Source organism: Stenella coeruleoalba (assembly GCF_951394435.1).
Source record: "Stenella coeruleoalba genome assembly, chromosome: 2".
In the NCBI taxonomy this organism is placed as follows: domain Eukaryota; kingdom Metazoa; phylum Chordata; class Mammalia; order Artiodactyla; family Delphinidae; genus Stenella; species Stenella coeruleoalba.
The window spans coordinates 178,240,164-178,263,400 of NC_137147.1; the positions used below are offsets into that span (position 1 = coordinate 178,240,164).

A 23,237-nucleotide genomic window follows, 5' to 3' on the forward strand; every position below is an offset into this window, starting at 1 on the left:
GGATGCCTTGATATGGAAGATACTTAGCACTGTCTTGGACACATGGCTTCCGATAAATGGTAGCTGATGTGACCGATGGTTTTCCCGATACTTTAGTTTCCGGAGGTTATTTGGCACAAAGCTCGATTCAGCTGATTCACCTGCCTGGGTCCTGTCAGTCCCGTCTAACAGCTACCAACCTATGGACTTTTCTCTGGGGCTGAGGATGGAACAGGAAAGGGCTGCTGCGGGTCTGGTGGCTGAGTTTAATATTGACACTCAGAGTTGATCTCGTTGGGAAGCCTGCCTCTGTTGGCTGAGGTTTTGGCCTCTCACAGTTGAGTTGGGGAGAAATTGGAATCTGTGTGGCTTGTGAAGAACGTGATTAATGCTTTGCTTCACGGATGGATGACATGTTTCTTTCTGGCTCAGATGGTATTTTCCAGATGTTACCCAGTGGGACACACAGCAGACATGGAATTAGGACCCCTGAAACTTCCACCTCAGAGAACAGATGAACAGATTTCATAGTAGATCATCCCACAGTGGGACAACTCCCCTGGGGCTCAAGATAGGCATATTTTATGTATGTATGTATGTATTTACTGGCCAGACCACGCAGCATGTGGGAACCTAGTTCCCCAAGCAGGGATCAAATCTGCGTCCCCTGCATTGGAAGAGCAGACTCTTAACCACAGGACCACCAGGGATGTCCTTCAGATAGGCATCTCGTGATGCCTTCACTCTGAGGCTGGTGCCGTGTCATGAGCTGCTTCTCAGACGCTGGGAGCATTCCCAGAAGCTACCCAACTGTCTTCGAAGAAACACAGCTCTTATCTTGCTGGGAGAGCTTCTCTTCCACAACCCCTGTGTCTATCTTTTTCTCACTGTCCCAACCCATTATCCCAAACACCTTCCTCTGCCATGTAAACTTCCCAGATGAGATAAGCCAGCTGTCTGCCTGTGGGTTGTGAAACAAAGCATCATGGAAGCATTTTTAGTAATTCTCGAACCACCAGCATTTCTGTTAATAGCAGGATGTGGTAACTGATTGCGTCTCAGAAAGGACTGACATCAGTTCTCTTAGGTAGGCTAAGAGAGAAGCAGATGGTACTCGTTCATTCCACTTTGACTCTTCTTAAGCGCCAGGCATGGTGCTAGAGGCTGAGGACAGACCTGTGCACAAAACAGACAAAATCCAGCCTTAATGAGCCAGTTGTCTTCAAGAGGAAATAGAAAAGAAACAAGGAGACATAGTAACCTTAGAATCCTAGTTCTATGAAAAAAAGGAAAAATGGTAATGCTAGAGCTGCCTGTGGCTGTTAGGCACTTAATATGTGGCTCATCCCAGTTGCGATATGCTGATACATGTGAAACACACAGCAGATTTCAAAGACTTAGTGTGACAGAAAGAACATCAAATAGCTCATTAGTACTTTTTTAGAGTTTTGTTTATGTGTTGAAATGATCATATCTTGCACATGTATTTCCAGAAAATACATTATTCACATTAATTTCACCTGTTTCTTTTTACGGTTTAAAATGTGGCTACTAGAAAATGTAAAACGTGCCTCACGTTTGTAGCCTGTGTGATATTTTTGTTGAATGGTGCTGTGCCGGAGAACACGGGGCAGGGATGGGGACTTTGGAAATGGTATCTGGGAAGGCATCCCTGAGGAAGCGGCACTTGAAACTGAGACCTGAGAAATCAGGTGGGAAAGAGCCTGGTGGAACTGACAGAAAATCGCAGGGGCAGAAGTTGAGTGAGAGAGATGGAGGGAGGCTAAGATAAGGTAAGAGAGGTAGGATGGGCAGAAGCCAGACTGAGGAGAAAATTATAAGGAGCTTGGATTTCATTCTAAATGCAATGAGGCATCACTTTAAAAGCCAGAGTCAGCTGGTGTTAATCAAGGCAGAGAAGTGACAGCTGGCGTTAATATAGTTGGAGATAGAAGGGTTGCATTTAGGGAATAAGGGCTTCTGGGAGGACATCCTTTTCATATAAAAGTCTAACCATGATTGTCTTACTTGAATGGGCTATGGAGGCTGCCTACTTTTCCCTCCTATTCATAAAATAATAAGCAACAGAGACTCTGTGGTTGTTAATGTTCTGGGACTATTTGTCAAGCTTTGTTTCTGTTTTTTATTTTTTATTATTATTTTGTGGGGTTTTTTTGCACAGTGCTTCGAACCAGATGCCCTGTTACTAATAGCTGGAGGAGATTTCAAGGATCAGCCCAGAGAGGAAGTGGTCCAGAGAGTTTCTCTTCTCCTCCTCTATTACATCATTCATCAGGAAGAGATCTGCTCTTCCAAGCTCAACATGAGTAATAAGGAGTATACATTTTACCTACACAGCCTTCTGAGCCTCAGGCAGGATGAAGACTCCTATTTCCTTTCACAGAATGAGACGGAAGATATCCTGGCTTTCACCAGGCAGTACTTTGACACTTCCAGAAGCCAGGTAAGAAAGTCAGAATTGCTAACTAGCTCTGCTGCTAAGATACCGTCTCAGAGCATGATTTTTTTTTGTCACTGATTCATTCCTAGGATGCTCGAAAACTTCTGAGAGGTAAGTAATTGTGGTTTTTAGTGATGGGATGTTAAGTGATGTAATTTAAAATTCTGAGTCTGAAGGGGGAAATGTAACAACTAATCATGTGAATGTACAAAAGTGTTTCTTTATTTTTTATTTTGTTTAAAATAATTCAGAATAAACCTCAACAAAGCTGTTTTGTTTTTAAAGAAAAAAGAAGGGGCTGTGGATGTAATGATTAATCAGTTGTCAGATGAGTTTTAGGCGGAAGCTGGGTGGGTGGGCAGGCAGACCAGGTGACGGGGCAGCTCTGTTCTGAGTCCCCCTGAGCACTAAAGTGAGTGTGACTCATGGCTTTTGATCAGTCTCCAAGGACTGAACTGTAGCGGTGAGAGCAGTGTGTCTATTTGCCTTGCCTTCTGGCAAGGGAAGGATTAGGCATTAAGAGTTGGCGAGATATGAATTAGTCATTAGTTAGTTCCCTGAGGATGCAGCTTGCAAAAAGCATTATTCATGACAGCACAGACATTATCTCTTTTGTGGCTTGTAATTGGTGCTGCATGTGGTCAGGGGTCCCAAGTGCTTTTCTTTTCTCCCAGTTCCCACTTTTAGGAAATGGGTGTCTTGTTGCCTTCATTACTATTCCAGCAAAAGCTGGCCTTTCAATTACCTTTTTGCTTTCTGCTTTGTGATGGGAAGTTTAAGCTGAAAACGTTCTCTGAACAGGGGGTTTTTTAAGCCATATTTTCTTAAAGAATGAATTGAGGAGCCACCAGCACATTTTGAAGACTGTGGCAGAATGTGTTTTTTTTTTTTTCTCTTGAATTATTCATTGACATGTGTCTTAGTCCGTTTGGGCTGATATAACATAAATGCCATAAACTGGGTGGTTTATAAACAACAGAAATTTATTCTCATAGTTCTGGAGGCTGGGAAGTCCAAGATCAAGGTGCTGGGCAGATGTGGTGTCTGGTGAGAGGCTACTTTTTGGTTAACAGATGGTCATCTTTTTGTTGTGTCCTCACCTGGTGGAAGGAGCAAGGGAGCTCTTGGGATCTCTTATACAAGGGCACTAATTCCATTCATGAGGGCTCCACCCTCATGACCTAATCACCTCCTAAAAGCCCCACCTCCTAATACCATCACATTGATAATTAGGATTTCAACATGCAAATTTTGGGGGGTGACACAAACATTCATTCTATACCAACATATAGTGATAAATTTGATTCTTGACCTCAATTCTGGTTTCTAGGAGTTCAAAGGTATCTGTGCAATCATGCTACAACTTAATGCCAGCAAAAATGTCCTCCAATTTGCTGTAAATTTCTCTTGTAATTGGCAGAATGAATGGAAGGACTGTTTACTAAGGACTTTGGGGCTATCACTTCAGTAACTCTAATCTTGTGGCTCTCAAACATGGTTATATTTTTTCTCTCTATTTCCAAGGGATAAAATGGGGTTCCTGTATAGAATTCAGTTTTTTGCTTAAATAGGGAGGTGTGCCTACCTAGAATTTCCTCAGTTCAACGTCTCCGTAATGTAAGATTGGTTCAAATGAGCCACTAGGATTTTAGTCATCCTGTGTGCTACTGTCTTGATACAGGTTAAATGCAAATGCAAAGCCAGCACTTCAAGGCAGATGGAGTCTATATATTTAATGTAGATTTATGGTTATCCAACATATACTGCAAATACCTGGGCTTCTGAAAGTATGTGAGATTAAACATTCCTAGAGCAGAATAAAGTAATTCAATATTATGTGTACACCTACTTTATTCATCTATTCAGTCAAGAAGAAGTGAGCTACTGATGAGTCATAACCCTGTGCTAGGCCTCAGAACAACTATCTCCTGGAGGATACACTGTCACCAGTTCCTGGGAAGGGTTCTGTGGCCCATGCCCTTGGGGTAGGCTTCCGCTAGGCAGTCAGTCATTCTAGACTTGCAGGAGGCCTCTTGGCACCTCACTGCAGGCTGCTGCTCTCTTTGACTAGGGGGTGTAAGGTCACAGAAGATGCTGGCGGTCCAGGCCCACCATGACTAGCATTTCTAGGTCTTGCTTTCATGGGACTCAGCCTCCATAGGTCAAGCCACTAACAGCAACTCCAGGCGGGCCTTAACCAGCTCACTAAGAGAAACAACCTTACACCATCATATTCTGACTTAGCGCCCCTCCCTAATGGTCCAAAATCTAAATGTCCCGCTATCCTTTCCTTCTCTTGCTCCTCTGTTTTATCCTCCTGACTCAATCTCTTAATGCAACCACCTCTCTCCATTCTTGCCACTCTTTTGCTGTTTCCATGGTAAATGTACACGGTGCTCTACTACCCCTGCCTCTTCTATGGAGAACGGGTATTCGTGACCACATCCTGAGGACTTTGGGACTGGAAACCATGGTTAGAATCCTCCTTTGTCCTCAGTGGCACATTGAGAGGTTACTCTTTCACACCCTCCATGAGAAGCTCACACTTCTATGAGGTTCACACTCTGTTATTTTAACTTGTTCTTGTCATCCATGAATCTTCTGGCTACTTCTCCAAATTTGTTGAAATTTTGGTAACTGCCTCTCCGCCTTCCCCGCTGCTCCCCACCATAGCTATGAATAGGCTCTTGCCAAGCTCACCAATTACAAACTTAAAAAAGAAATAAATCCAGGATACTGAATATAGCTCCCTAAACCATAATGGAAAAGAGTATGAAACAGAATATATATATATATAGAGCTGAGTCACTTTGCTGTACAGCAGAAATTAAATACAACATTGTAAATCAATTATACTTCAATAAAATAAATAAATAAATAAATAAACCTGATCCACACTTTTCCCACCTTGTCCTATGTCACAAGAAGGCAACATTGACGTCATAACCTACCCTTGCGTCCTCATTGGATGAACATACTTCCTCCTTCCCACACTCCTGTACATTGTATCTCTCAACCATCTCTGTCCTTCTCTTTGCTCTCCCACTTTTGTCAAGTCTTGCCTCCATGAAGCTCTCTTTTGCTCTTTGATTTCTGTCAGCCCATACTTCATGTTTTTTCCCATTCACATCACCCCCGTCTCCTGGTTTCTTCTCACTTGTCCAGCTGTTCTGTATCAGGTTCCTTTGTAGGATCCACTTGACCTGCCGTCCCTTAAATCATGGCATCCTTCTTGTCGAGTGAGATGCTCTCACAACGTCAAGCACTCCTAAACACTGATGACTTTCAATTCTGTTGCAAGCCAGCCCAGATTTCTCTTTTGAGCCATCGACTCATATATACACCCATCTTTAAAAATCTCCATGTGTATATTTCCTCAGCATTTGAAACTCAATATTAAAATCAAAAGTCATATTTCTATTCTGAACCTGTTCTTTCTTCGATGTTGCTTATGTAGCTCTTGAAATAGTCTCTACTTTGGCTTGTAGACGTCGCACATTCCTGTTTTTTTTCCCTCTGACCCCCATTTTCACCTTTGCAGGCTCTTTCTCTGTGTAGATTTTAAGCATTACTGCTCTTCCAGGTGTGGTCTTAGCGCCCATCATTCTATATGCTTTCTCTGGGGTAGCACATCTATACTTAAAGATGACTCACCAGAGTGTACCTCCACCCCAGACCTCTTCCCTGCACTCCAGACCCACATAGACTATACAACATCTTTTCTTTAAGGATATGGTAAAGGCACCTCACACTTAGAATATCCCAAATCAAGGTTATAAATCAACCCAACGAGATCCAGTCTTCATGTATCCCTTCATAGGTCAGCAAATAGCATCATCATCCAGTCAAATGCCCAACTAGAAATTTTATTTTCCAGATTTCTTCCCCCTTTATATCTAATCCGAGTCCTACTGCTGTTACCTCCTGAAGAGATCCCTAACCTGTTGACTTACTCCATTATCATCATCACTGTCTTGTACCTGGGCTACAGTAATAGCCTTCTTACTGTGCTACTAGGAAGCACTGACTCTCTTTCCAGTCTATTTGTGCTCCACCAGGTAGCCAGAGTGAATTTGTCAAAACACACATCCAGTCCTATAACCCCCATTCCCAGACCTTGCCCAAAATTCCCCTTTGGCTTCCAGTTGATTTGAGGATAAGGGGCAAACTCCACTAAATGCCAGTAGACCTTCAACTTTCACCATGCTCCCCTTACTCCGCCCACTCCAGTGACTGCCCTCCTTCCAGCTGTGCATATCTGCCATCCTTCTTCCTGCCACAAAAACTTTGCATATGCTGTGTCACCTGCCTGGGCTGTTCCTTTCTCCCACTCCTTCAGATCAGTGTGTGTGTCAGTGTGTGTGTGTGTGTGTGTGTGTGTGTGTGTGTGTGTGTGTGTGTGTGTGTGTGTGTGTGTGTGTGTGTGTGCGCGCGCGCGCGCGTGCGCGCATGTGTGCACACGTGCGCCACAATCCCAAGGAAGCCGCCTTGGGTCTGCCTGACTGGGTCAAATAGCTGTCTACTTTTACATCATTGTACCATGTACCTCTCCTTCAAAGCAATTGCCAAAGTTACCAACTTACATTTGATTACGTTATTGTTTCATTAGCAATAGTGAACTTTAAGCTCCAGGGCAGGCAGACACTGCTTTTGGTTTGGGTCACCACTGCATTTCCAGTACCTAGGGAAGCACCAGATATATACTGGGTATTTGCGGGGAGAATTTGTGGGATAGTGGGCGGTATTACCATTATACAGTTGTCAAACCCAGAAACCTGAGTCTTTTTTTTTTGTTTTCTTTTGCGGTACGCGGGCCTCTCACTGTCGTGGCCTCTCCCGTTGTGGAGCACAGGCTCCGGACGCGCAGGCTCAGCAGCCATGGCTCACGGGCCCAGCCGCTCCGCGGCACGTGGGATCTTCCCGGACCGGGGCACGAACCCGTGTCCCCTGCATCGGCAGGACTCTCAACCACTGCGCCACCAGGGAAGCCCCTGAGTCATTTTTGACTCTGCACTCCTCCACATTTTCTTCCAAGTCCTTCCAAGGCTAACTTCTTAATATTCTTCAAATGCATCTGCTTCTTTCCATGTCTAGTGCTACCGTCTTAGGTCACGAGATATTTTGGGTTAATCAATAACTTCTTAACTAGACTTCTTGCCCTCAAGTTCTAACCCTGTCAATCCATTTACTACTTTGCCACCTGAGTGACACTTCTGTAACCTACCTTATTGTACATTCTCTTGTTTATAATATTCAGTGGTTTCTCTGGGGCCTTAAGGGGAAATTTATTTTTTAAATTTTATTGAAGTGTAGTTAATTTACAATGTGGTGTTAATTTCTGCTGTACAGAAACGTGACTCAGTTATACATATATATATGTGTGTATTCTTTTTCATATTCTTTTCCATTATGTTTTATCATAGGATATTGAATATAGTTCCCTGTGCTCTACAGTAGGACAATGAGAAAGATTAGATAAATAAGAATCAATGGGATGGGAGTTAGAAAATTCAGTGTCATGGAAGATGAAAGAAACAAGTATTTTCCAGATAGAGTTCTATCTGAGACTAGAGAATGATGGTAGGCACATTCCCACAAACAATTCACTCCTCTTTTAGAAGAATGATTCCTTGTCTTTTGGGGAAATCCTAGAGATGTTCTAATCAGAATAATTTCAGAAGTTAAAATTTTCTTTTTACTTTGTGTCTGATTTCAGTGTATGGAAACCAAAGTGCTGCAGAAAATATCTGGTATCTCAAGCAGTGATGGTGCCGATGAAAATACACTTCCTCAGTTGGCGGAGACAATCATTGCTTTGTCCCTTCAAGGTGTTTGTCTGGGACAAAGAAACTTGCCGTCCCCAGACTATTTTACAGAATATATTTTCAGTTCCTTGAATAGTACAAATACGCTCCATCTATCAGGTAAGGATGCTTTTCATGAATTTCGCTTCCCAGTCACACCTACTAAATATAAACTGCCAAAAACAAAAGCAGAATCATTGCGACGACTGAATTTGTCCAGGTATGTTTTAAAGACCCTTTTAATCTCAGCATGTAGTGAGACAGCCCAGGGGGCCTTTTCAGGGCAGACATGCTATGATATGTATGTGGTGATAAGGCAAAAATGTGCACTCAGAGCTTCCCTGGTGGCGCAGTGGTTGAGAGTCCGCCTGCCGATGCAGGGGACGCAGGTTCGTGCCCCGGTCCGGGAAGATCCCACGTGCCGCGGAGCGGCTGGGCCCGTGAGCCATGGCCGCTGAGCCTGCGCGTCCGGAGCCTGTGCTCCGCAACGGGACAGGGCACAACAGTGAGAGGCCTGCGTACTGCAAAAAAAAAAAAAGCACTCAGCTCGTTTGAGCAGGGATGATGAAATTGTGGATGGAGCGCCAAAGGGAGAGATTTTTATGATCTGCTACTAGGACTAACTGAACACTTTCCTGTTTGGTACAAAGTGCTGGGCCCGGGGGCACAGAGTATCACGTAGAAGGATAAAATAGTATTCTAAAGGGTGCAAGAGGCTTGGTAGCAGTTTGCTTGGAACCATAAAAGTAAGTCATTTAATGTTAAATAAAAGTACTGTGAAATACGCGTCCTGGCTGCGTTCGTGACAGCCAGCGTTGGAGGATCTGAGGTAAAATAAGGCATCATGAGAGGAATCAGAATGTGTGTCTCACGCGTTTCTTTGTACTTGACAAGACATTGAGAGTGAAATGACTTATTTTTTCATCTGCATCGGAATGCCCTGCTTTGCACACACACCAAGGTCACATTCTTCCTCTTGGGAAGTCACAACATAGAAGAGAAATACAAATTTTCCAAGGTACCAGCAACACCCTCATGATCTAGATAAATCTTCTAACTCTGAAAGGGATCAAGAGCTAGGAGTCATACAATTCCATGCAGAACTTCCTCTGACTTGTTTGTCTAACCCACTGAACGACAGGTGTGTTTTTCTGCAATTCGTCTGTATTTGCTTTAAGAAATGAGAGAAAGAAATCTTTATTAAGATGAAAATTGAAGTATAATTCAATCGTGTTACCTAGATGTCATCACTAGGAAATAGGCCGGGAAAAGCATGCTATGCTGAGAATGATTTTGATGTAGCAAACAGGAATTGCTAAATGCAGATTTTGAGTGATTGAGTTTTAGCAGGACAGTTTGTATATCAACCGAAGGAATGGAATGATTTCCCTTTTCAAGTAAAAATGTATGCCACCTGAAATAGGACGAGCCATCAGACCGGAATACAGAATACAGTTAGAGGCAAGCTGTACTGTAAGATCAAGGCAAGTTGTCTAGATATTGACCATCATGGACCCTGGATAAAAAAACTAAAATAATTGTTTGTGAGAGGTGTTCAGTATCACCCACTTGGGCACAAAGCAGTCACGTTTGCATTTGAGAAGTCAGAATTCCATCCCATCCCAGTGCAATTAGATGCTTATTCCAGAGGCCCCAAGGCATTTTTTTCTAACAACTGCCTCTGAGCTAGGGCTCTACTGATACCAATTGTATTTTGGGGTAGAGGGGGAAAAAGTATGGTATTTTTAATTTTTTTAAATGTTTTTATTATAGAGATTGTTAAACATAAACAAAAGTAGAAACAATAAAATAGTGTACCCCCATGTACACAGTCCCCAGCCTTAACAATTAACAGCAATTGGATAATCTTATATTTGCCTGCATCCTCTTCCAATCACTTGATTATTTTGAAGCGATCAACCTGTACATATTTCTGTATGAATCTCTAAAAGAGGAGGATTTTTTTTTTTTTTTTTTTTGCGGTACGCGGGCCTCTCACTGTCGTGGCCTCTCCCGTTGCAGAGCACAGGCTCCGGACACGCAGGCTCAGCGGCCATGGCTCACGGGCCCAGCCACTCCGCGGCATGTGGGATCTTCCTGGACCGGGGCACGAAGCCGTGTCCCCTGCATCGGCAGGCGGACTCCCAACCACTGGGCCACCAGGGAAGCCCAAGAGGAGGATTTTTTTAAAAGCATCTATTACAAATATCACTGCTAAAAAACCCGAATGATTCCTTTAATATCATAAAAATTTCCTCCATGTTCACATTTTTCTGCTTTTTAAAAAGTATTTTTAGTTTTTATTGAACCAGGATGTAAATAAGGTCCATAAAATGTGAATTGTTGGTATGTCTCTGACGTTTTACTTTTGATAGGCACCATGCCCTTCCCCTCCATTCTATTTTGTTGCAATTTTTTTGTTGAAAAAAACAAAAAGGGATCATTTATCCCATCTGGATTTTGCTGATTGCATTCCTACTCATTTTACATGTGTTTCTGTTTTTTTAAATTAATTAATTTATTTATTTTTGGCTGCCCTGGGTCTTCGTTGCTGCGCGCGGGCTTTCTCTAGCTGCAGTGAGCGGGGGCTACTCTTCGTTGCCGTGCGTGGGCTTCTCATTTTGGTGGCTTCTCTTGTTGAGGAGCATGGACTTTAGGCACGCGGGTTCAGTAGTTGTGGCGGGCGGGCTTCAGTAGTTGTTGCCACAGGCTCAGTAGTTGTGGCTCGTGGGCTCTAGAGCGCAGGCTCAGTAGTTGTGGTGCACAGGCTTAGTTGTTCCATGGCATGTGGGATCTTCCCGGACCAGGGCTCGAACCCATGTCCCCTGCATTGGCAGGCAGATTCTTAACCACTGCACCACCAGGGAAGTCCCTTACATGTGTTTCTATGCAACGTGTTTCATGTATATTGATTTTTATACGTAGAGGTTTGATTAGTTTTAGGTTGTTTATTTATTTGGGGCTACAGTCTGATCGTTGGTATCTTCCATCGGCAGCACATAACATCTGGTTGTCTCTTTCTGAGAAGTTATAAGCTATTGATGGTCATTGCCTAGATTGATCAGTTGTTTGGGGCTTACACAGTGGTGATCTTCTGATTCTCTCAGTTCTTCTTCATGTTTCAGTGTAATAATTCTATAGTGGAAAATATTTCCCTCACCGCAATTTCATTTTATTGAGGTTCTTAAAGCAAAGTAAGGATAAACTCTTGATTCTTTAATTTACCACTTTACAAAATAATAACATAGTTTCCTTGCATCCTCAAGGAACAATGAGCTTTTCTTTTTATATCATTATGATTTCTTATCTCTCAATCTATTGTCATTATTATCCTTTTGGTACTCAGATCGTTCCCTCTTTGACAAGTGGAATCTTATTCAAGGTGGCTGTAAGTCCTTTTGTCAAAACCCTTAACACATTTTATATCTCCCTTGCTCTCCAGTATAAAATATTCCAGGTTCCTCTTGTACCTTTTCTGACTAAGCTGGGATAATTGTTTCTCCAAATATTTTTTATCTTTATATAAACCAATTAATCAAACTTCTCTTATTGCTTTTGGATTTTGAGTTAGAGTTGAGAAAGTTTCCCACATTCCCAGGTTATAGAAGAAGTTACTCGTGTTTTCTTCTAGTACTTGTATGCTTGCATTTCTGATCCATTTAGGATTAATTCTGGTGCATGTTGTGAGGATTAGATCCAGTTTATTTTCTCTATACGACTATGCAGTTTTCTTTATACCTTTTATTTAAAATGCAGTGGAAATTATTTCCTCCACTGGTTTGAGATGCTTCTTTTATATAATAAAATGATAAATGCAATCAGGTCTATTTCTGTTTTCCATTCTGTTCTATTGGCCCACTTGTCTATCCATGTGCCAGTACTGTACTGTTTTACTTATAGTGGCTTTATAGTATATTTTAATTTCTGATAGAGCTAGCCTTCTTCATTGCTCTTCTTTTCAGGGTCTTCCTGGCTTGTTCACTCTTCCTAACAAATATCACCTAACTGTCAAGCTCTGGGAAAAAATAACCCTGTGATAATTTTATTATAATTGCAAAATAATTATAAAATAACTTAGAAATGATATTTATAAGATGTTGCATTTTTATATCCCATAGTGTTTCTATTTGTGCCTATCTACATGTGTGCTTTTGTGGAGTGTTTTATTATTTCCCTCACATAGGTTTTAGACGTTTCCTGGTACATTTATACCTAGGCATTTAACTTTTCTTTTGGCTCTCTTACCTGGGGTCCTCTCTTTCATTATAGCTTCTAACTGGTGTTTGTCTGTGTGAAGCTTAGTGATTTTTTTTAGATTAATTTTATAACCTGTTCCATGATTCAATCTTTCATTTTATTTTGCCCTAATTTTTTAGAGTTTTCAGACAGTTTTGCCTCTTCTTTTTCAATTCATGTGTCTTTTCTTTGTCATCTAATTACATTGCTTAATAACCCCGATATAATGGTAAATATTTTGAGAATGGTCTGTACCCTTATCATATTTTAGACTTTGAAAGAAAAGTTTGTTTCCTCTTTGAGTTGAGAGAGCAATGACACAGAAATATATTTATAGTCTTTTATATTAACCCACATATCTACATTTCTAGTACTCTTCATTTCTTCCTGTGGACTTGACTTACCATTCAGATCATTTCTTTTCAGCTTAAATAACTTCATCTAGCGTTTCTTGTCAGACAGTTCTGGTACCAATGAATTCTCCATTCACTGTTTATCTGAGAATAATTTTATTTCACCTTCATTTTTTTAATTCATTTATTATTTATATTATTTTTTAACATCTTTATTGGAGTATAATTGCTTTACAATGGTGTGTTAGTTTCTGCTTTATAACAAAGTGAATCAGCTATATGTGTACATAAATCCCCATATCCCCTCCCTCTTGCGTCTCCCTCCCACCCTCCCTATCCCACCCCTCTAGGTGGTCACAAAGCACTGAGCTGATCTCCCCGTGCTCTGCAGCAGCTTCCCACTAGCTATCTATTTTACATTTAGTAGTGTATATATGTCCATGCAACTCTCTCACTTTGTCCTAGCTTACCCTTCCCCCTCCCCGTGTCCTCAAGTCTATTCTCTACATCTGCATCTTTATTCCTGTCCTGCCCCTAGGTTCTTCAGAACCTTTTTTTTTTTTTTAAGACTCCATATATATGTGTTAGCATACAGTATTTGTTTTTCTCTTTCTGACTTACTTCACTCCGTATGACAGACTCTAGGTCCATCCACCTCACTACAAATAATTTCATTTCTTTTTATGGCTGAGTAATATTCCATTGTGTATATGTGCCACATCTTCTTTATCCATTCATCTGTCGATGGACACCTAGGTTGCTTCCTCACCTTCATTTTTGAAGGGTTGTTTTGCTGGATATTAAATCCTTAATTGATAGTTCTTTCTTTCAGCATTTTGAACATCTTATTCCACTACTTTCTGGCCTCTATTTTTCAGATGGGAAGTCAGCTATTGATTGTATCAGTGCTCCCTGGTATGTGATGAGTCATTTTTCCGTCACTGCTTTCAAGATATATCTTTGTCTTTGACTTTCAACTGTTTGACTATGTCTGGGTTTGGATCTTTTATATTTATCCTACTTGATGTCTGATGAGCTTCTTTTTGTTTTGTTTTGTTTTGTTTGTTTGTTTTTTGACCATGCCCCATATTATTTCCCCAACCTGGGACCTTGACAGTGAGAGCATGGAGTCCTAGCCACTGGACCACCAGGGAATTCCCTCTGATGAATATTTTGAACATTGTAGATTAAGGCTTTACATCAAATTCAGAAAGTTTTTAGCCATTATTTTCTCCAGTATCTTTTTCTACTTCTTTCTCTTTCTTCTCTCCAAGTGACTGCCACTACATATGGGTCAGTATATTTGCTGTTTCCCACAGGTCTCTGAGACTTGTTCTTTCTTTCTCTCTTTGTTCTTCAGATTAGATTATTTCTATTAATTTATCCCCATATTCAGCAATTCTTTCTTCTGCCATCTCAATATGCTGTTGCACTCCTCTAGTGAATTTTTTACTTCATTTATTCTGTTCTTCTACTCCAGAATTTCCATTTAGACTTTTATATAGTTTTGATCTCCTGATTGAAAATTGCTATTTGTTAATTTATTATTGTCATACTTTCCTTTAATTTCTCAAATATTATTCTCTTTAGTTCCTTGAACATACTTATAATGACTGCTTTGAACTCTTCATCTGGTAAATCCAACATCTGGGAATACTCAGATACATATTTATTGACTGCTTTTTTCCCTGACTCTGAGTCACACTTTTCCATTTCTTTGCAGGTCTCTCTCTCTCTCTTTCTCTCTCTTTTTTTTTGTTGTTGTTGTTGAAACTGGCCATTTAAAATAAAATATTGTAGTAATTCTAATTTGCAGTTCTCCTACTACTGATGGTAACATTTAGGAAAACACCAGAGGTATTTTTTTCAGAAGTAGAAAGATGAATAAATCCCAAGAAATTCACCATAATATTCAATTGTTCTCTGTATCAGTCATTTTTAAGGCTACAGCTGTACCAAGGGAAACTAAACTGCAGTCTGTAAACTGACACCCATACCACAGTAGCATTAGAAAACAAAGTCTCTTTTGTCCCAGTAATCTCAGCTGCTTTTCAATTCCTGTTTCTTTCCTGCATTAAACACTGAAGAGGAAAAAGGTTAGATTGACTTTACATTAAAGTTATAGTTAATCTACTAAGGATGTATAGTGCCTAAAGGGAATAAATTTTCTAAGGATTAAATCAGTTTCATCTTTTGTTTACATTTTTATAGGGAACACCTAGAAAAAGAATTAGTTGACTTACTAGAAGGCACTCCATTTTTGGAATTGCTCATTTCATCACGGTTCAGCCCTAAGAGCTCAAGATCTTGTGAGAGAATCATTACCGTGTGAAATATAAATACTCTTTATTCTTTTTTTTTTTTTTGGCCATGCTGTGCAGCATGTGGGATCTTAGTTCCCTGACCAGGGATTGAACCTGTACCCTCTGTATTGGAAGCACAGAGTCTTAACCACTGGACCACCAGGGAAGTCCCTAAATGCTCTCTATTCTTGTTCAGAGTAAAACCTTGGCTTTTCATTAGAACTTAGAAATTTACTTAGTAAATATCTATGCTGTGGCCGTGTGAAATTGTGATTATTCTGAAACTGGCCTGTCTTTATGTGACACCAGATTTTGTATGAAATTTCTAGAACTAGACCAACTCCTCAACACTCTCTGGACTAAAAATACCTGTATCAGAAAAGATAGAATCCATCAACTTCAAAGGAAACAAAACAACCTAACAGTCCACGATTGGGCCTACCCTAATCTATCTGTACCCGAGGACCCAGAATCAGATGACAGTCCAGTTTCCTGGGATCAGGTATTGTCATTATTCCTCTTGTACCATCATTTGCTGTTGTCAAAGGAAGTAGCTGTGAACATTCTCTAAGAGTTGTTGAAAAGTTAAAGGATAATGTAGATTTCCTTAAATGTAAAAATATTCTATTTCCACAGTGTGGGCAGGGTTTTTTCTTTTTACAAGTGGGTCTCTATAGACATAAACTTGAGGTCAAGATATTTAGGAGAATGATATATATTACTCTTTCCTCCACTGGGTCCATACGGAATGCATGAATAATTAATTCAGCAAACCTGTGAGCATTTGCTATGTGCTAGTCACCGTCATGGGCAACAGGGATAGATAATTGAACACAAATAGGCACGGCTCCTATGGCGCTGACAGGGTAGTGGGAGGATATAGACGTTATACAAAAACTTACAATGATGAATGAACACTTTAAAGTTAGATTCGATTAGGAAGAGATTACTTTGGATTGTGAGCAACAGAGAAATATTTGTATAGTAGGTAGCACTGAGAAGGTTTTTGAGAAAAGGTGATATGTGAGCCTATAAACATGTTCATATTCTTATTTCCTAAAGTTGTGTTCCAAAGGACATTCACTAGTCTACCTAGATAATTCTTGAAAAGCGGTGCTATGGTCAAATCTGCCTGGGAAATACTGAAGGTGCATGTTGCACTGAAGCATATTAATGTGTCTGGGGAGGTCCTTTAGTAAATAAAATTCTTTAATCTTATTGGATCGAGCATTTTTCAGACTCTGTTACACATAGAAACCTTCCCTGCCCTTATTATTTGACATCTTGAAAAATTGATATTCCATGATCATGGCTTACATTTAATGAGGAAATTAATACTATGTATTGGACACTGCACAATTTCACCTGCATTCTTCATGTAATTATTACGACAGCTGTGTGAAGTTAGCTTATATGATTGCATCCTACAGATGAGGAAATTGAGGCATGGGGCTAATACGTAGTTGCTTAAGTTCACAGAAACTGAGGTATATACATAGGTTGTCTGACGGCATATTCTGTGCTCTGAACAACTATGCTGTTTGAGAAATGTTGACTTAAAGAAGTAAAACTATTTTTGTTATTTATATCTTGGATGAGTTAATATTCCTATTAAGCGCCATCTGTATTTTAAAAGAGCAAAATTCCTTAAATATTTCTAACGATAGTGAAGGTCGTTCCTGTAAGTTAGGAATGGTCGGGCATTATCCCATAGTTTTGCTACGATGTATTTTAAAAAGTGAATTTCTATTAATTAGACCAGATATCAAACGCATCAATTAAAGCTGATTCTTTCAAACTCACACTTCGTGTATTCAACTGAAGGTAACAGGAGTCGATGCCTATATCAATCCTTGTTTGTGAAGTCTCTTTAAATGTTTCTTCAGCGCCAGCTCTTAGAAGGGAACCCATTTGTCTGATGGAGACCCTCTTTGCATAAAGAATGAAGGTTATTTCTCAAAATGTAGGGGTGACCTACTTAAGGCATGCATCTTCTAAGAACAGTAATAATCATTTTCTGTGCTGACTCTGCAAGATAAACAAAACAACCTCTTAATTCTTCTCTGTTCCAACATGTCACTTTCTTTGTGACTTTTGAGGGGACCCTAAGGTAAGAGGCTAGATCTGGAGATCCTGCCTATATTGTTTAGGCCGGTGGTCCTCAAAGTGTTGTCCCTGCACCAGCTGTAACAGCAGCACCTGGGACCTTGTTGGAAATGGAAATTCTCAGGTCCCACCCCAGAAGCTACTGAATTATACCCTGCAATTGTGGAGTTCATCACCCTGTCTTTTAACAAGCCCTCCAAGGGATTCTCAAAACTAAAGTTCCAGAAGCAACACTTGAGAATGTGTTTGTAAAGTTTCCACAGGAATCTGATGATGTCCACACAAGTGTACAAGTATGTTGAAATTTTATGTGAAGAAATAAAGCTATTTCAAAGGTTATTGACGGGATAATCTAAATTTCCATTCTGTTTTCGTCTTCATTAAAAACATTTTGTCTACCAAAATTTTATAGGATATAATGAATCCCCTTTAAGGACATTTGTGTTAGTGATTTCAGAAGAAATGTAATGCAACAATAACCTAAATAGTACAGGAACAGCAAGTAAATATCAAGGGCATAGACGCTTATAATAGAATAGCCTTACTCTATGAGAAGGTATTCTAAAACTAGAAACTATTCAGTTCCTTGACAGTGAACTGCGGGAAGATGCATGGCATTCTTTTCATGTTTATCTTTCCACTCTCTTACTTCCCAGGCAGGCATTTTTCAATGAGAATGTTTATTACGAAGGATTCATTATCAGAAGCTTGTTAGTTTCCCTTTATTGTTGCCAGTATTTTTAATGATGAAGTAATTCTATTCCATGATTAATAAATGATACAAAAGAGACTGTTGTCTTTGGTGTAAATTATTTTGATAAAGGGAAAAAAATCACAAGTTTAGCTTTCTGCTGCTGCTTCTTGCAGTAGAAAACTTTTGGAGTTCTTGCCCAATCCCTTTCTGAGAAATGGCTTTCTCACCCACAGTGCTGGGTCCAGAAGCCGTGTTTGAAGAGCATGGTCCCACCTCCTGTCTCGGGGGCAAAATTGATGGAATCAAACGAGTATTTGACCAAGAAAACCCATCTATAGCTTTGCTGAGCCAATCAGATCTGTCAGGATTTGCAGACTCAATCCAATCTTGGGTTCTTGGATGGAAAGGTCACCTTAGGGTCAGGGCTTATACGGCCATGTGTTTATTAAAGAGAGAAGACCAGATTTTGAAAGGAAGTAGATGTCTGCAGAGGGAAACAGAAAGAAGAAAATACTAAGCCCCAAAGAGACAGAGGAAAGTCATTGGTTCTAATTTTCCAGCTTCCGGTTCAGTTCCTCTTGAAATGTGGCTGTCCTTCCCATCTCAGACATCCTCTGTAAGCTTCCTGCATCCTCCCCTTGGTGTCTGCTGGTTTGAGTAGGTCCTGTTCCATGCAACCAAACATCTCCCAATCAAGATAAAGCTTTTTAACCCTTGGAATCATCCCGAAGGATTTTTGTGTGGGAGAATCCAGCAAATGTGTCGTCATGATTTTCTGATTAGCCATGTGCCTTTGTTTAAAATCCCTACTTTCTAAAGCATGGCAGATCAGACGATCCTTGTATACATCCCTGACTTTTTTAAAGATACCTTACTGTGACTAAAGATCACACTGATCTCGCATTGGGGTCTTATTTCAGTAGAAGACACGCATTTGTGCTAGCGAAACTATACACCCTTCTCATCCACATATGAAAACTTTTCAGTGTAATTTTTGATGCACAAAATGTCAGCCCTTAACACTTCTGAAATGGACAGATGCTTTGAGGCAAGTTTTAGAGACCCGTTTCATTTGTTGTCTGTTTCTACTTCTTATCTCATAGATATCCCTATACAATATGAAAAAAATCACAAAGATCTAGATAAAAATGAGTGAAATCAGTAGGCAATAACAGTGATTTCAACTGTTTTTGTGGTGGGAGGCTGTCAAGGGACAGAGGTAGCCATATCGTTCAGTGTTTACACACCAGCGAGTTGATACAGCATATTCACTTTTTAAAATATTGCCTTGACTTTTATTGCTTTTGGAAATGCATGTTGCCTACAAAGGCTTGCTGAATCAGAGAATATTAAAGACGATGACCTCAGAGCTCCTGTTTATCCTGTGAAGTTTTAGCTTTGTTAATAATACAAAGCCATCCCCCCTCAAGGTTTCCTTAGGCTGCTGGTTAGAACACTGTCCAACACATTGTAAAACACGGTGCATCTCTTCAGGAAAGAAAAAAGTGTGCAAAACTCCTACTATATAATACTCAGAATGAAAGTGAGATACAGCTGCTTTAATCAGAGATGAAAGATAATCCTGGGGAATTATTTATGGACAGAAGGCTTCAGGGAGACACACATAGTAATGGCTTCATGTGGAAGGGTTGACTTGAACCCTTCCACTTAGTTCTGACTCCTCAAGAATGGTAGTCGGTGGGGAATTTGGTTCAGTGCTGAGGATGGTAACAGTGTATTTTCTTCCTCCTACAGACTTGCTTCTCTGCTGGACAATTCGTGGAGATATTTCTACAGAACAAGCTTTCAGCCATTTCTAAGGAGGACTTTAAGCAAATGAGTCCAGGGATCATCCAGCAGTTGCTGAGCTGCTCTTGCCAGCGGCCCCAGGACCAACAAGCGAAGCTGGGACCCCCCACGCCGGAGAGTAAGTTCTGGTTCTTCCCTCGGAGAGCTAACGCACACAGTGTACGCGATAATGATGGTGAGTGAAGGATACGTACCATAGACCAGGCACCGCTCTGAGCATTTTACATTGGTCAGCTCATTGAGTCCTCACACAGTGCTACCAGCTAGAAATTATTATTATTATCCTCACTTTAGAGATGAGGAAACTGAAGCACATAGAAGTTAAGCGACTTGCCCACGGACACACAGCTGGTAAGTGATAGAGCTGGGATTCAAACCCAGACAAGCTGTTTTTAACCACCTATGCTATACTGCCTCTCAACGAATATTTTATGTTTTGTGTATAACTTACATAAATCAAGTTTGTCCCCTGTATTTGACTCAAGCACGGACCAAGTTCAAAGTCCGTAGTTGAGAGGTGGCCTGGAATATGAGAAAGGGCGTCGGTGTTGGGGTCAGAAATGCAGAGCTGAGTCATGCCTTCCTTCCCCAGCCAACTCTGCGATCTTCAGCAATCTCTTTATATCCCAAGCCCGTCTCTTTCTCTGCACAGTGGGAAGCAGTGATAGTACAGGGCTTCCTATCCATTTCCACACTGTGGCACACAGTAAAAATGAAGGCACATTGGGGTCAACCAGAGAGGCTGTCCTGGGGTGGAGGTGACCAGTGCAAGGAGGTGCCGGCCTCCCGGTTGTGGCTGGCAGCCCCAGGAAGTGAAGGGATCAGTACTCACACTCACCTGTGACCCATGACATCACTGCAGTAGGTGAACACTACTCCAAGACTTCGCAGTATACCAGTGAAGTTCCAGTGGGCTAATGCGTACAAAAACGCATTCTGTAAATTTAAAGCACCTGACATTTAAAAGTCAAGAGAAAAAAAATGGTGGCCTAAAAACATCTATGATGGATAGTAAAAATATGACATTTAACTATATTAAAAATATTACCGGGCTTCCCTGGTGGCGCAGTGGTTGAGAGTCCGCCTGCCGATGCAGGGGACACGGGTTCGTGCCCCGGTTCGGGAAGATCCCACGTGCCACGGAGCGGCTGGGCCCGTGAGCCATGGCCGCTGAGCCTGCGCGTCCGGAGCCTGTGCTCCGCAACGGGAGAGGCCACGACAGTGAGAGGTCTGCGTACCGTAAAAAAAAAAAATTACCATTGATCTGAGGGCCTTATATATTTTTCAGAACTGCTTTTCTTTCTCTTTGAGGTAGTCTGCAATGCCCATCGTAGCAGAATTGTTCAGTTACTTATTTCTGACTCATAATGGATCCTGCATCGAGTGATTCATTTGAAGATTGTGAACAAAAACATGCCAGGTCCATATGTCTAAAACTTCACGTTCACTGAGAGGAAAAAAAGCTTCATTAAAAGTGAGCAGCTAAATAATTCAACACCTTGTGGTCAGCGATGGCTCAAAAATGGATCTGTATAACCAGACACCTCCCTGGCACGGGGTCTGGTTATACAGGCCAATTGGAAACAGGGTTTTGGACTGAAGATCCATGAAAAAAGCTTAATTCCCTTTTTAATTAACTTCTAGACCCTTCTAGGAAATAGTCTTCCTGAGAAAAATCCAAACAAGTCATACTCACTAAAGAACCTAGAAAAACAGCACCGTCCTCAATTTAAAATGTTGCATCATATAACTAAAGAGAAAGGTTTGTGTTGCTGGCCTTTTGAAATTACAGGAATGTAAGACGTTAAAGAGAGGACGACACAGGGAGACGTTATTAAGAACACAGTGTTCAGTATGCTGAAACGCAACCCCTAAGCACCACCTTCAGTTGAATTTCCAGGAAAGAAAGCTATGGCCGTGTAGAAATCGTTTCAGACCTGTTCAAAGAAGCTGCTCAGGATTGGTTAAGAATTTAGTTGGTAGGTCCAGTTCTGTTGTAAGGATGGGAAAGATTTATATCAAATCTGACTCCAGTCAAGAAAGATTTACAAGCTCCCAAGGAATGAAACATCCTTTCTCTTCCAAAACCGCACTGTAGCTGCCCTCAGGACAATGGGGAGAGTAGAAGAATTAAAGAACTTGAAACTTTGCCTTTTGCCTGGGAAATGCCAGCCCCTAATTTGTCCTTGTTGAGTTCCTGACATTTTCTTATCTTTTGTAGCCACCATAAAAATGTGGCAACTTTGAACTTTATTAGGCACCCAGGTGCTCATGTTAAACTTCAAATGTCTTTAATTTATCTGTTAGTCAAGAAGAATCACTTTCCCACTGAGAGTCTGTGGAAGAATGGAATGTGAAACTTGGTTAAATATCTCTAGGGATTTTTTAACAACATAGGTATTAAATTAGAGCAAAATAAAACCTCTAGGCAGGTGTATGATCATTCCAGACTATTGCTGTTATTTTTGTTTAATGTCGTAAAAAATACATGCACTTTACCATCTCAATAAGTGTACGGTTCGGTAGTATTAAGTATTTTCACATTGCTCTGCAACAGATCTCTAGAAATGCCTCGTCTTGCAAAACTGAAACTCTGTATCTGTTGAACAACAGCCGTTTTATAGATTTCCCTAGCAGCGAAGGAGTAGCGGTGAGAGTGGGAAAACTCACAGCGAAGGAGTAGCGGTGAGAGTGGGAAAACTCACAGCGAAGGAGTAGCGGTGAGAGTGGGAAAAATCAAAGGGTGAAAGTTTTTTGCCTCCCCTGAGTACACCACCAACTTTATTTTAATGTTCGATCTCTGTATAATTTAGAGCTTGTAATTCGATAAGGGTCCTCTTCACATCCCAAGCCTATTGCCATCTTACCAGCTAGTGTCATTAACATGACGTACTGTGGAGAATGACTGTCCCAGAAAAGTACAAGAATGATGAGGGTGCAACATCTTCAATTATAACACCTTTTAAGATGGTAATTTATTAAAATCCACAATGGGCTTTAAGTGCAATAGTATGATAGCTGAAATTGTTTGATTTTTTTATCTATCTGTGGTCACGAAAGGAAATGAGAGTTTAATTTTGTAATTACCTACCTTCCTTGTTTACAAACCATTTGGCCTGACGTTAGTAACTTCTAATTTGAAACAGAGTATTCGCTCTGGATATGTGCAACCAAAGGAAAATGGTGTGTGAATACTTTTTATTCCCAAATCATATATACTTGACTCTGAAAGCCATTTCTTTCTCTTAATCTTTCTCTTTCTCTTTCTTCCTTTACCCTTTTATTTCTTCTCCCCTCCTACATATTTGTTTCTGTTTGAATAATTGTAAAAAATTGCACTTTCTGAACATTTAAAAAATCTAGAAGCTTAGAAATACAGAATAAATTTTAGGGGTTATAAAAACTTATTGCAATAATCCAAAAGGTAGGCTGTCCAAAGTTATATTATTATCCATTACACATTGATCCGTTTTTACCAATACAATCGCTCGT

The 23,237-nt window shown here is 40.6% G+C and overlaps 1 protein-coding gene across 5 annotated transcripts in view; it reads left to right on the top strand.

Moving 5' to 3' along the window:
• SLC39A12 (solute carrier family 39 member 12) overlaps nucleotides 1-23,237 on the top strand; it is a 70,581-nt gene that overhangs the window by 7,897 nt on the left and 39,447 nt on the right. For all 5 annotated transcript variants that reach the window (XM_079914384.1, XM_079914385.1, XM_079914388.1 and 2 more), the window contains 4 exons: nucleotides 2,162-2,443; nucleotides 8,157-8,364; nucleotides 15,466-15,638; nucleotides 19,692-19,863. In XM_079914384.1, the coding sequence (XP_079770510.1) occupies nucleotides 2,162-2,443; nucleotides 8,157-8,364; nucleotides 15,466-15,638; nucleotides 19,692-19,863 (835 nt within the window). The remainder of the gene's footprint in view (nucleotides 1-2,161; nucleotides 2,444-8,156; nucleotides 8,365-15,465; nucleotides 15,639-19,691; nucleotides 19,864-23,237) is intronic.